We start from the raw sequence: 14,450 nt of genomic DNA on the forward strand, positions 1-14,450 counted from the left end.
CAATAATGGATTTTACATTCTTCAGTTTTACTGACCCGAGAAGTAAAGGAAAATGGCACCCCACTATTCTTTTAATTTGCAGTGATTTGCTGGCGACTTTTGGGATTTTGATTTTGTCACCCTATGTTTTTCTAACTCTTTCAGATTTGTGCCCCCAGCAGTCAGGATAAGCAGTTTAATCAGAGTTCTCCAACTCTTTATCCAAGCCAGGAAAAAATGTCTGGGAGGACAGAACCCATCTGGGGCTCTGCCCTAAATTAAGGTATTACTTAGAGGTGGATCAGCTACCTAGGCATGTGGGAAGCACACGGGGGTTGCTGTGGCTTAAGGCCAAGTCCCCAGTTTTGTAGGTAGCCTCTCACCCTTTGCAGGGCAGCCTCAGAGACTAGCCCTCTGAAGAGCTCACAGATGCCTTTGCCATGTGGGCCGGAAGACCTGAGACAGGCCACCCAACTTGGTGACACCAGGTCCCTGGCTCAGCCCCGTCATGCTCCTGCCCGACACTCTGCTGTGGGAACCATGAGACATTTTGGTCCCAATGTCCTCATCCTCTGGGGCGTCTGCAAAGTCTCACATCCTGGACTGGGGGACACAACTTCTGGGTCCTCCAACTCTGCTCCTGACATCTGTTAGCACCTATCTTCCCAGGCAAAGAGGACAGTTTGGTTCCCTACTCATTGTGTGTCTAGAACAGAAACCCTGGGCTCCTATCTGACCAAGATTGGAGGACTGGTCATTCCAAATCACTGCACATTCTAAGAATTGCCAGTTTTTATTCCAAATGGAGTTTGTTTTGTTTTAATCTTATGTGTCCACAAAGGTCTCCAAGAAAAATCTAATGGAGACACAACTTCAGACTAGTGATACTCATAGAGGGGAAATGCCTCAAAGACAGTGGCCGTACAGAGGAGACTGGATGGACAGGTTAGATTAGCCTTCCACCTGGTTAAACCAGGGCTTACTTAATTAGAAAACTGTAAAAGCCACCATTTATTGAGCCAGGCACTATGGTAAGGACTTTACCTACTTTGTTTCCTTTATTCTTAGGCACACCTGACAGGTAGGAATCCCTGTCTCCATTTAAAGATGGAGGTTGACTGGTTAATTAACTTAATCAAGGTCACAAACCTGGTGCACTGCAAAGGTAGATTGGAAGCCAGGTCTTTATCATGACCCCATATTCTAGTTTCTTTCCTGACCTCAGCGGAGGTGTGTCATCCTTGTCCCCTCGACTCCCAGGATACCTTAGAGCTCCAGGTAAGCTGGTTCAACAGCAGGGTGCGGGTGCGGGGGTTCCTGAGTCTTCTCCCAGGCTGGCCTGGTCTGTAAATCCGAGCAGGGGGGAGTTCAGCCACACTGTGATGCTGTTATACCCAGTGACCAGCAGATGGCAGTATCCGCCAGCCTGCTGCCATTTGTCCCAAACCCAAGGAAGGGCTCTGAGAGGTGCCCCGTGAGACTTCTGGAAAAGAAGCTATCTCACTCCCTTCTTCTCGGTCCCTTCCCCTCCCCACTCAAAGGTAGGCCAAGCCTGGGGCCGGGGGCCAGGCTGCAGCCAACCCTGGTGTGGATGCCAGAGCCGTTGCCCTGGATAACCTGGGGGGAGGCAGCCCTCCACTGAGCATGGGAAATGCTTCTGAGCCTGAGGAAGCCCAGACCCGGACATCAGATGGGACTGAGCCAGAACCCTGATGGGATCTCCCCATACCCACAGCCGCATCCCTGGTCTTTCTGGGGGAGATGGCTGCAGCCCACGTCTGGCTGAATGGAGAGCAACAGCACCAGATGTGCTGGTAGGTGGCTCCCTCTGAAGTCTGTTGTCACCATCTTCCCTCCCCCGCCCTCCCAGGGACACCTTCTTGGGGCAGAGCCACAGGCTAACCCTGCCTCCTCACCTCTAGCCCTCTCCAGCTCTGAATCACAACGGCCATGGTAGGTCCACACTGCGGGCAGGTTCCTGGTTAGGTCCGTGGCACTGGGTCCCATCCTCACATGCTCTCCACCTCTCACAGGTGGACCCTTGGTGGACATTTGATTGTCAACCTCACTGTGCCTTTAGGGATCGAAAGCCAGGAAGGGCCAAGGGACTTGCGGTCCAAGGATAGAGGCCAGATTTGAATTCTGGCCTCTTGACTCTCGGGAACCATCAACATCATAGCCAGGGGGGGCATCTGTTTTACCTTCCACAATAGTGCTGGGCTGCAGGGACCCAGACCCCTAACAATGGACAGGGTGGAGGCTGAGCCCTCATCCATCCTCTTCCTCACCTCCAGGGTACCCAGGGCAGAGCTGGGAAGAGACCTTCTGAGCTGCACAGAGAGCAAAGGCACAGGATCACAGAGGGGGCCCATCATCCCTGGTGGCTGTGATGCCAAATGACAGGGTACCGATCCCTTTCCCTCCTTGGGGGCTTGGATGCCCTATGTGGGCAATGCAAGGTGTAGAGCAGGGCATCTCTAAGGAAACCTCGGATGCTCTTGTCATCAGACGTGGGGCCTCGTGCCTGGTGTGGCAGGAGGCACTGGCTCTAGACTGAGTAGGCTGCAGTGGGGTTGGGGGGGGGTTCCAATTTCCAGTGGTTCAAGCTGGGAGAATCCAAGACTAGCTTCCTAAGTGGCATCAAGCCAGTGTGCCAGCTCATGTTCCCAGGTGGCGCGTGAACTTCCATCAGCGGAGGTGCCTTTGAGAGGTGTGGTGGCTCTCATGGATCTCATGTGCAGACTCCCCCACCTTCAGAGCTATCAGAAGGCTGCCTGGGATTGGGCGGGAGTTCCCATCTCTTCAGGTATGCAAACACAGGCTGGGTAGCAGTTTGTGATGAATCAGGCATAACATGAAAAGTAGGTCCAAATAATCCAAAATATTCCTTCAGATCCTTGGATTCTAGGACCTGAGTCAGAAACCTGGTGGTCAGAGAAAGCAAACAGCTTCTGCAAAGGACGGATGAGCGGCAAAGTGCTCTCTGAGGGAAGGATCTGGGGATGAGAATGTGGGGACAGCTCCTGCCCACCCCAGTCAAGAAACACCCCGCCCCCAACCAGGCTGCTTTTCCTCTCCTCCCCCTGTTGGAGGCAGTCTCATCTCCCCTCTCTGAGGAGCTAACAGCTGAAGTCTGGCGCTCTTGGGAGACTGGGGGGTGGTGGTCTTCAGACTGATAAAGAACGGAAGTTGGAACTCCAGCCCCAGTTTTCTCCCAGCCTTCTCTAAACTTCCTGCACCGGCTCCTGAGCCTCATTCCCAGCTGCACAATGACTGCTGGGGCGACACAGAGCCATAGGAATCCACCTTCAAAGTGCACTTTGCAGCAGGTAGGATACAACTTCCGGGTCTTCGGGCTGGGAACACTAGCTCCCTCCTGCCTGGCCCACCTACCAAAGGCTCCCCGTGTCCCCCCAGGAGGAAGCCCCAAGCGAGCCTGGGCCAGCCTGACACTATGGCCCCAAAAGGTCACCTGCTCACCAGAAGGGCTCAGCTTCACAGAGTCAGGGATAGAGGGCTGGGAACTCCTGGTCCCAAGTTCCTCTGCACTCAGGGAGGGTGCTGCCTGCACTCCAGACTGATGCTCAGTCATGGGTCCCAGGGAAGCTCTGGACAGGGCATCCAGAGTCCTGGTCAAGTCAAGCCCTCACTGTGGGCCTGACTCGCTAGGCCATCATGTCACATCATGTAAACTTAGCCATTGGAACACGTGCTCCTACTAGCCCGTCCTACTCTGAGCTCCGTGGCTTTTCCAGTCACGGCAGGCCTTGGTGCTGGTGATGATAGAGTATGTTCAGTGGCGGGTGTTGTGAGCTCCCAGCTGATGCCAGAGGCAGGAAGGAGTCCCTAAGACGATGCTTTCATAAACCTCACCTGGACCTGAGAGTTCTTTTTCTGCCAAGAATTTTCCAAAGAGCTTGCAAGGAAAGCCAGGACCCTCTGCCTCTCCACTGGAGTTGGGGAGAGTGTTGCAGGTCCAGTCCCCCACAATGTCACCTCCCCTCTGGGCAGCCAGAGGTAACCCTTTGCCCAGCCAAGTGTGGCTGACTGCAGGCTCTGCCACTCACTAGGTGACCTGGGAAAGGGGTTAAATTTCTTTGCGACTCAACTTTGTCAATAAAATGGGAATAATAATACCTACCTCACAGGACACAGCAGTGGTGAGAATGAAGTGGCATGAGTTACGTTAAGCAGTTGGCAGGACCCCTGGCACTTGGAGAAGAACCATCATAATTTGGTTAACAGTGACCATTATTAATAGTTATCATCATTATTTGAGAGGAAGGAAAGGGAGCCAGACATGGCCCACGCTTCCCTCCCTCCCTCCCCTTCAGTGTGGCTGGTCAGAAAGGCCTCCCATCCCCCCTTCCCATCACTTTACTTTGAACCACCTAACAGCGCACTGTACATTCACGCGCATTTATGGATTTACGTGTTTCCTGTCTCTCCTGCCCTTACAAAAGCTCCATGCGTTTGTCCTGTGCATTGCTGAATCCACAACACAGGGAAGGCTGCTCACGGTATTTACTGGAAAGAAGGAACGAATAGAGGGATGGATAAACAATGAATGAATGCATTATTGCCTCATTTTACAGACCAAGAAACACAGGTGACAGCAGCTAAGGCCTGGCTCAAGCACACGCAGCTGGTGGGTGTTGGCTCAAGCAGCAGCATCCCACACCCCCCGAGCAGTCTCCTCCAGAGCCTTCCAGTGCCTAGAAGCTACTTCTCTCTTTGGCCATCATCTCCCTGGGGACCCAGAACAGACTAACAGACGCAGGGCGACTGAGCCTCCTCTGTGCCAGCCTGTTATCCTGGACACACACCACCCTCCTGAAGTGAGAATCTCCCCGTTTTATAGAAGAGGAAATTCAGTCTCAAAGAAGCTTAATGGCCTGCTCCCACAGGGACAGCAAGAGCACATGGCCCCCAACCCGTCCCTAATTCCTAAGTCCCAAGGTGACCTCAAGGTGGAGGTATCATGTAATTAACAAACGTTTATTTGGCACCTGCTGTACCCAGCCTGGGCCGGGACCCTTCCATTTTCTCCCTCACACAGCTGGAGAAGTCGAAGCCCAGATGATGCAAGGGACTGGTTGTTAAGAGCAAAGCCGTGACCAGAACCAGGGCTACTTGACCCCAGCTCAGGGCTCCTAGGGTGTTTGTGCAAATCACAGACGAGATGACGTGCAAAACTTCCGAAGACTGTGTGTGGCTGAAGGAGGAAAGGAGGCCCAAGAAAGACAGCAGGGACGCAGCACCGGCATGAGCGGAGAGACCGGTGGCTGGGCGGCCACTATTTTGACTGACCAGTGTCTCTAGGGGGCGGCTCTGCCAGACATCCTGCATGGGTTCGTGCAGGGCCGCTTTGTACCGGGACCACGCAGAGAGGGAGACCCGTGACCACGACCTTGTCGGGGCTCTCTGCCCTCGGTCCCGAAGGCAAGGTGGGTTAATGCAGCCCCGGTCATCCCAGCCTCCCACCTCTCTTCCTGCCCAGACATTCCCTCGCGACCTCAGGCCTTTTTCCTCCGCCCCCCTGATCCGCCTGGGGTCCGAGAGTTACGACTTTTTGCCAGGCCTCTCCTGCTCCCATACGACCCCGAGAGGTGTGTGGCCCAAATTCCCCAGCTGAGCGGGCGCTGCATCTCCGCGGTGGTCGGCAGGGCGACGACTGAGGAGCTCGCTTGGGACGAAGCAGCGGGTGTTGGGGAGCTCAGAAGCCTGGGGCCGCAGTCGGCCCAGGAGCTCCCCGAGCCGGGCGTCTTCCGTGGGTCAGAGTGCGGGGCAGCCGGGCGAGAGAGGGACTCACGCGGCTTTGGGTCCGGTGGCGTCGGGCTGACGCTGATCGCCCACTCAAAGTAACCGTGACGCACTACCCCCGCCTAGATTTCCAGTTCAGTAGCAAATATAATTTTAAAATTAAAAGACGCGCCTGCCCTGCTACGGGGATACGTCCCGCTCCAGCCGTCCGGCTCCAGCCCTCCAGCCGTCCGGCTCCAGCCCTCCATCCGCGCAACAGCGGATTGTCCATCCGCTGGACTTTCCCTTATTTGAGGGATGTCCGGGCTGCTGGTGGAGCTAAGCCGACACCCGCCGACGACCACCCTCCCTGGCGCGTCTCCCTGAGATGTGGCCTCCCGGGACCTACCCCTGCGGGCTGCGGACCCAAGTGCCAAGCTGCCCGCGCGACTGCGGTCCCGGGCGCCCCCTCCATCCATCCCCCGCCCTGCGGGAGAACCGAGGCCCGGGAAGGAAGTACAGAGGCGCCACCCCGAGCCTCTTCACCGCCCGCCCTCCCGGCTCTGCCCGCGCCCCAACATACCCGGTAGCCCGTTTCTGTTAGCCGGGCCCCTGGGAGGCGGGCGGAAGGTCCTCACTTTCGATGCACAGACGAACTCGGGGAGCCGCTCCTGCGCGGGAGTCCCCTCATCACCCTGGGGCTGCCTTCGTAGTTCCTGAGCTCCTTTAAGATCCTGGCTCCCGTCTAAGCGCATGTTCCGCGCCCAAACCTTTGATTTTCGACCGTCGGTCCTTGTCCCGCTGTCCTTCCGGCCTGCCCTTCCAGCCGCTAGCCCTCTCTTCCCTACGGGTCTCCTCCCCGGCTCCGGCCTCCCGCTCCGATCTTTGGAAGCTGTGCCAGGGTGGGGAACCGCAGAACCGGTGATCAAAAACGCGCTTTTGTGTCAACCCTGCGCGCCCTGGTGGCCTCTCTGTGCGCGGTGGCCACGGGATCGGGGCACTGACAGGCGAGGCCGAGCCCCTCCGCGGCCGCACTTCTGGCGTCTCGGGCGCCTGCAGTACTGGAGCGGGCGGGGGGCGGGTGCTTCTCCGCAGGGGAGTAGGGAAGACGCTGGGCGGGTACGCGCGATATGTCGGAGCCTCTGACTCCCGAGGGCGCATTTGGCCCGGGCGCAGCGAAGGCGGAGGGGGTCACTTTGCCCTGGGAGAGCGAGGCGGGGCCCCGGTTTGTGGCGGGAGCCTCCGGCCGGTGACACTCGCCCAGCGAGAGTGGGGGCGAAGCGCTTCGGCTGGGGGAGGAGGCTCCGGCCCCGGGCTCAGCGTTAGGCCGGAGTAGGGGGCGCGGCGCTGCCGCTCGAGTGTTCAGCAGGGGGCGCTGCTCCGGGCGTTGGGCGGGGGTGGGGTGGGAGAGGAGGGGGGGCCGCAGCTTGCTGCGCACACTTCCCCCATTATTAAACACTATGTTCAAAAGGCGCCGGGGGACTTCCCGAAGCCACGGAGCCCGCGCCGCCCGCCCGCCTGGCCCTCGGAGCCCATGGACCTGAGTGCGGCCGCCGCGCTGTGCCTCTGGCTGCTGAGCGCTTGCCGCCCCCGCGACGGGCTCGAAGCGGCCGCCGTGCTGCGAGCGGCGGGGGCAGGGCCGACCGGGAGTCCGGGGGGCGGCGGCGGCGGCGGGAGGACCCTCGCCGCGACTGCGGGCGCCTCCGCTGCCCCGGCCGCCGCGGCTCCCGGGCCCCGCGCCGCGCGCCGCGCCGCGGGCTCCGGCTTCAGGAACGGCTCGGTGGTGCCGCACCAATTCATGATGTCGCTTTACCGGAGCCTGGCCGGGAGGGCTCCGGCCGGGGCAGTCGCCGCCTCCACCTCGGGTTCTGGCCACCACAGCCGCGCGGACACAATCACCGGCTTCGCAGACCAGGCGACCCAAGGTACTCACACCTCCACTGCGCTAGTTCATCCTGTCGGGTCCTAGGCTGAGGTCAGCGCCGGAGCCTTCCTTGTCCCGGCACCATTCCATGCGGGGGGCCTTGGTCCCCGCACATCCCAGCCTCAGGTGTTAGAAAGTTCGCTGAGGCCCACGCACCCGAACCCGCAGCGCCTGGATTGTGGCTAGAGCCGCGGCAGCTTGCGGGGCCCGGCCCCGGAGGGCTGAGCCCGTCCCTCTGCCGGGCTGCCCGGGCCCTGCCGGCCGGCGGGTCCCCTCGAGGAGGCAGGCTGTTTTGGAGATCTGGAGAAGCAAGGAGGGGGTCCGGCCCAGAGGGACTGCGCAGTGGTGGTGGCGGCGGCTGCTTCGTTGCTCTGCAGTTCCCAGTCTTGCGGGGGGCCGTACAAACTGGGGGAAATGAGGGGAATGCGGGAGACAGCAGGCATCAGACTAAAGTAAATGTTCTGGAGAGGCTGGTGGCATCACCAGGTATGGGGAGGGCCCTTCTAAGCAGGCTGCGTCTGGGTAGAGGTGTGTAGCTATGGGTGCCTGCCTTGTGCTGGGCCCCTGGGGGAGCCAGAGGTGAAGGACTCCGGTTGTGTAGAGAGGAGAGGAGGGCCAGCGACGTTGCAGGAATGCAGGCCTCTCTGGGACCTAGTACCCCACCTTACTCCGCCCTGAGCCCTCCAGAGGTAGGACTTAGGTGAGACTGGGTGGTTGGTGAGTGTCATCTGGATTTTATTAATCTCTATTGAAGCCATTAAAACAGACAGATAGGGAAAATTTAACTAATTTCAGGAGGAAATGCAAGTAATTTCGGCCTTAATTCTATCCAGCCAGAGACCCAGAATGGAAGGCAGAAAGGAAAGAAAGGCAAATAGGGCCGGAAAGTTAAGTGCTGCTGCAATCCAGGTCCTGCCTGGGAGCCACTGGGGGTTGTATATGCCCGACCCTAGCCTGGGAAAGCAGGTAGAGGCGGGGCAGAGATCAAATCTCTCGCCCCCTCCAACATACACATAACGTCTACACAGACTGCTTTATTTGGGATACAGGGGCATCCTGGGCCCAAATGGCCTTATAGTCTGGTGGGAACTTTCAAGCATTCTCCGAGGGCCTGGCATGCATCCTGGATGGGATGCTAGGGTACTCATAGGGAGCCCAGGTCCTGGTGTACAGAGCCAGGGAAGGCCCCAGTCCTAATTCTGCAGAGTGGGCTCCCAGCTGTGGGAGAGGTGAGATGTGCAGCTTGTAGAGGCACCAGATGTTCTTTCTTAGGTCGAGTTAGGCCTTCAGTGGTCTCAGCCTGAGCTAAATCCTTTCCTGGGGAGCTCTGCTTGGTTGGCAAGGCTAGTAAGGCCGCCTCTCCTTCCTCTCTCTGGAGGGAGAGGATACAGTGGCAGCATCTCAAAGCTGAGAGAGGCTGCGGGAGAAGCTCAGAGAAAGTGTGGCAGCGAGCAAGCCCTTGGGAGAAAGCACGGGGGAGGGGTGGGGAGCACTTGCCCAGTGCCTCTCCTGCTTCCCTCTCCACCCTGAGCCTCAGCTTGGAGCAGGGCTGCCTGAGGTCACCGCAGCACCCAGACTTCAGACCCCAGGAGTCGATGGCATGGCATCTGTGGTTGGTGAGCAAATCTCCAATAGTGGGGGGAGTGTGCACAGTCTCTTCGCGTTTGGGGCAAAACGAAACCATATGACCTTCTTCAAAGGGAGCTCCTTATCTGCTGCTTGGTGGAATTTCAACTCTTTTTTCCTTTCTGAGCCCCAAAAGAAAAAAGTGCCCACAACCAGAAGTAAAATCCCAAAGCCCGAGTTGAGTCATAACGGAGGGAAAGAATAAGTCTGCGAGGGGACCAGAGGGTACTGGCGGGGAGACCTCACTCGGTTTGCTGCCCTCACTGCAGCAAGGCAGTCCCGGATGCCTCAAACCCTTCCCAGAAGGTTGCTTGCGCTCCTTTGCCGCCTTTCCCCTTCGTCGGAGGTGGCGGAAACACTGGGAGAAGCTGAGCCTGGAGTTCCCCATCGCGACCAGGGGCTGAGCCGGGCCCCTAATCTGGGCCTCAGTTCCCCTTCAGCTAAGCGAGGAGGCTGGAGGCACTAAAGGGTCTCTGCAGCCCTGAGGGCGCGTTCCCCTTCTAGACGAGCCCCCGCCTGCATGGGAGATCGTGGCCGGCTGGAATGTCCAGGCTGGGCTGGGGAAGAGAGGTAGCAGAAGCAGTTTACAGGGGACAAGAATTTCCCGTTTTCGCACAACCGGGACTCCGAGGCTCTCTTGGCGGCTAAGCAGGGCCATAACCAGCAGTCCCCTTACCGCGGCCGGCCTGGCCTCCAGGTCTTGAAGAGGCGCACGACCTCTGATGCGCCCACCGGGCCTTCTTTCTGCCAGCGGCTGAAAATCTGGCCTCCGACCTCGTCTTCGAAAACCCATGGCTCTGGGGCAGGCAGTGGACTGTAGTGGCCTTAAGTCTTGGTCTCGGGTGAGGGGGTGCGTTCAGTTGATGTCCGTGGGTTGTCGGAAATCGTTTGGCTCGATGAACGAAAACCCAGATCCAGATAATCTGAACCTAAGGCTCCCTTTCTTCCGGACCAGGCTGGCGGCTTTCCGGCTGGAGCCGAGACGCCCGGGCAGGCGCCGGCTCCAGCGAGCCTTGTTCTCACGTCCAGGGTAGTTGCTATTTGCAGTTAGGAGGCCCCGCGGCCAGGCGTGCCGGCTTCGCTCTCACACCACTCTTTCTCTGTCTCTGCCCGTCCCCGGCAGACGAATCGGCAGCGGAGACCGGCCTGAACTTCCTGTTCGACGTGTCCAGCCTTCCCGACGCCGACGAGGTGGTGGGCGCTGAGCTGCGTGTGCTGCGTCGCGAGTCTCCGGAGCGGGGCCCCGGCAGCGCGACTCCCCCGTTGCTGCTGCTGTCCACGTGCCCCAGCGCCGCGCGCGCGCCGCGCTTGCTGCATTCCCGGGCCGCCGAGCCCCTGGACACCGCGCGCTGGGAGGTGTTCGACGTGGCGGACGCCTTGCGGCGCCACCGCCGGGAGCCGCGCGCCACCCGCGCGTTCTGCCTCTTGCTGCGCGGAGTGGCGGGTCCCGCGCCGGTCTCGCTGGCACTGCGGCTGCTGGGCTTCGAGTCGCGGGGCGGAGGCGGAGCGGCGGCGGAGGAGCGCGCGCTGCTGGTCGTTTCCTCCCGCACGCAGAGGAAGGAGAGCCTGTTCCGAGAGATCCGCGCCCAGGCCCGCGCGCTCGGGGCCGCACTGGCAGCGGAGCCGCCGCCGGATCAGGGACCTGGCATGGGGTTGCCGACGGCGGTCATCGGCGGCCGCAGGCGGCGGCGGACGGCGTTGGCCGGGACTCGGGCAGCGCAGGGCAGCGGCGGGGGCGAGGGCCGGAGCCACGGGCGCAGAGGCCGGAGCCGCTGTAGCCGCAAGCCCCTGCACGTGGACTTCAAGGAGCTGGGCTGGGACGACTGGATCATCGCGCCGCTGGACTACGAAGCGTACCACTGCGAGGGCGTTTGCGACTTCCCGCTGCGCTCGCACCTTGAGCCCACCAACCACGCCATCATTCAGACACTGCTCAACTCCATGGCGCCGGATGCAGCGCCGGCCTCCTGCTGCGTGCCCGCGCGCCTCAGCCCCATCAGTATCCTCTACATCGACGCCGCCAACAACGTGGTCTACAAGCAATACGAGGACATGGTGGTGGAGGCGTGCGGTTGCAGGTAGCATGCGGGCCAGGCCGGGCCAGGGAGGGGGCAGCCGCGCCACCAAGTACTCCCCGCTGAGAGCAGCCTCGGGCCGAGCCTGTCACCTAGCGTGGCTGCGTGTCGGAGTCTGGCCCGGCGGCCGCACGGAGGAGGAAGAGCGCACGTTCACACACCAACACTCACACCCACACACTTCGTCACTCATGCGCACGTTTACGGTGGAAGCATCCGAAAGCCCTGGGAAGAGATGACCTTGACGCTACCGAATGACACAGTCATGTGTATTTTGCAAACAGATCACCATTGCGCCCACCGCCCCCTTTTGGGGAGAGGATGGCTTTGCATTGCTGTTACAGTAACCGGCACCAAATCGGGTGGAAACGGGTTAGGGAATTGGGGGCTTCAGCATGGGGGAGCTAAAGGGATACTTGAGTCTCATTTCACCCCTTTTTGTTTCCGGCTGAGTGTGGGGCACGGCCCGCTGCGGGGCAGAGTTCCCGGTGTTGCACCTGAGACCTACGGAAGGGCTGTAATGCCCTTTCCGAAGGCTTGCGTTGCATCGGGGCCATTTATTCTGGGGAGGAACCGCTGCAAAAGGCCTTATCTTTTTCCTCGAACTTTCAAAATCTAACATTCTCCCAGTTTTGAAAAGGAACATTTGTCGGAAAGACTGCATTGTGGAGCTTCCCAGATCTCTGCAACGGTCAGCACCACCTTTTTTAAAAAATACAAATTCCAATTGGGAATGATCTAGAAAGTGGAAAGAAAATTTTCGGAGGGGGGAGGTGAGATGGGGGAGAGGTTTTAAAGCGCCAGTCTGACCTGACATGTCATCGGGTCGGGGGTGCGCGGCATCTGTCAGTTTCTGCAGCTCCTAAGCTGGGTAGACCGCGGTGTCCGCAGTGCCTTGGGGGCGCGCAGGAGGAAGCTAGTGCAATGTCTGGGGATGGGGAAAGGGGGCGCTATGGCTTTCCCTAGAGACCTGCCAGGAGGTTTTCCTAAGGAGCTGGGAGGAGGCTCCTAGGGTTTGAAAGAGGCCCGGAGGTGTCCTAGGGCGGACTCCTGCAGAGGACTGGGGCTTGTCTGCCGGGTAGGCACAGCCCCCTCCAAATGGTGCCCTCGAGTGGCCAACACGTGCTTGTGCTTGGCCATCAAGGCTGTGTCGGCTTTGACGTGCTTTCACTGTATTGTTGCTGTGGTTTTTGGCAGTGCGATAGTAACGGGAAGCGAAGCCACACAAAAGTGCTTTTGTGAGATTTCAACTCCCCACAACCCAGTGGTTCAGAGCAGGAGGCAGGTCGGCCGCTCCCCTACTTGCTCCGTGGACGGGCATTTGCAGCTCGGCTGCTGTGGCCCCTTTAGAAGGGTGGTGGTATGGGGGCCGGAGGTGGAAGCCTATCCCCCAGTCTCTGTATTTTGCTCCCAGGATTCTTGCTGATGGTGGGAGTGTCTGTCCATGTAAAAGGGAGGTCGAACATGCCAGACTTCGTGGTCCTGTTTGGTTCATTTCTGCCTGGGAGTCCTCTGTGGCCTGTGTAAATGGTTGGGAGAGGGAAGAGAAACAAGTTGGATTCCACCTGTCTGGGGCTCCGAGGGCTTCCTTGAGAAACCCTGCAGCCCTCCTGGGTCCTCCCGTTTATGGCTGTGCTGGGCTTTCTCCTTTAGGGTCCCCAAGAGGCATTCATCTTGCCCTTCTTGTCTTGGATGCTAAGGTCCAAGACAATTTATACAAATTTTAATTCTCAGTGATTACACTCTTAAGAGAGAAAGAGAAAGTTGAAAGATTTAGATACAGCTACTTTATTTAAGGGTCCCACCTGAGTCCTTTTTATCCTTTAAAGTTCCCCCAAAGGAGGAGAAAGCACACTCACAATGTGAATTTATATGCTGTGGCTATGTGAGTAGCTATACATAACCTGAAAATGCAACAGTCTCTTCAGGTTAAAACGAACAAATAACACAATCCCAAAGTGGCTTCCATCCGATCTCAATGACTGGGCAAAACATTTACGAATTTTGCCAGGGAAGCCACACTCTCCTTTTCTAAACTGATTTCAACAATAATTGCATGGTGATTGCTCTGATACCTGTCATAATGAAGAATTTTTTAAATGGCACTAAAGTATTAAAAGACGTGGCATTAGAAGTTTTAGAAAGGGAGCTGAAAAACTATAGCTAAATATTACTTTGGAGAAATTCTAGGATATATAATATCTTTGGACAAAAGCAAACATTTGATACTTTCTTAGTGACTAGGAAAAACAATTTGGGAGGAAGAAATGTCTTGATTTAGCCTGAGCTTTTTATGGCGGGAAAAAAATGTTCATTTTCTGTTGACTTGCTTCTCCCAAGGGGCGTTGTAAATGACGGCGGAAGGGGGGCATCTCCCTGCACCCCTGGATGGGGAACGCTGTCCTTGGTCAGTGACGGTTCCTTCGATGGCCCCTTATGCCCTCAGTGTGTTATCACATAAAAGGAATGCCTCCTAGATCTCCTCCAGAGCTGCATGTAACCACCAGGGACCACCGTGGCCCATCTCAGGCTTCTGGCATCTCAGAGTAAAAAGCAGGTGAATGGAGGGGACGGTGTGCTGCACTTTGTAAAAAAGACAGCAAGAGGGCCATCACGTGTGGAGGCAGACAGGTTTTTGCTGCAGAGCTGTGGTTTGAGTAGCTTTGTCAAGATGTGGAGAAGCGTGTTCTGCCCGCACAGTTGGTAGTGCCGTGTACCGTCTGTCTGTCTTCTAGACAGCAGGGGGCAGGGCCGAATCACCCAGCTGGAATCTCCCATCCCCATGGGTGAGAGAGCTGGCTGTTGACAATCAGGGATGGAGTGTGTCAGGACTGCGAGCGAAGGTGGCTCTCCCCATCTCACCTGTGGTCACCAACGTATTCCTATCAAAGTAAATCACATTTTCCATTTTGCTGGGGGAGAATCTTGTACTGCTAGTTGAGATCATTCAAACTACTCTTCCTGCTAGAGAGGCAGGTTTGGCATCCCTGGATGGGGAGCACAGGGCAGGCCAGCTGGGGCCCTCAGGGGGTTGGTGCCAGGTGTGTCAAACACCCAGGCAGTCTGGTCACTGCTGCTTGAAGCCAGACTTCCGCACCAAGGGC

At 58.0% G+C, this 14,450-nt stretch overlaps 1 protein-coding gene across 1 annotated transcript; it reads left to right on the top strand.

Annotated features, from left to right (window-relative positions):
• Positions 1-7,255: 7,255 nt before the first annotated feature.
• GDF7 (growth differentiation factor 7) lies at positions 7,256-11,353 on the top strand. Its single transcript, XM_032653381.1, has 2 exons — positions 7,256-7,646; positions 10,395-11,353. Exons 1-2 carry the CDS (start codon positions 7,256-7,258, stop codon positions 11,351-11,353), a joined length of 1,350 nt encoding a protein of 449 aa, XP_032509272.1.
• Positions 11,354-14,450: the final 3,097 nt, after the last annotated feature.

Source organism: Phocoena sinus, chromosome 13 (assembly GCF_008692025.1).
Source record: "Phocoena sinus isolate mPhoSin1 chromosome 13, mPhoSin1.pri, whole genome shotgun sequence".
Taxonomy (NCBI): domain Eukaryota; kingdom Metazoa; phylum Chordata; class Mammalia; order Artiodactyla; family Phocoenidae; genus Phocoena; species Phocoena sinus.

Coding starts and splice junctions, on each gene's coding strand:
- GDF7 (XM_032653381.1), top strand. CDS start 7,256: ATGGACCTGAGTGCGGCCGCCGCGCTGTGCCTCTGGCTGCTGAGCGCT. Junction 7,647..10,394: donor CGCAGACCAGGCGACCCAAG/GTACTCACACCT, acceptor CGTCCCCGGCAG/ACGAATCGGCAGCGGAGACC.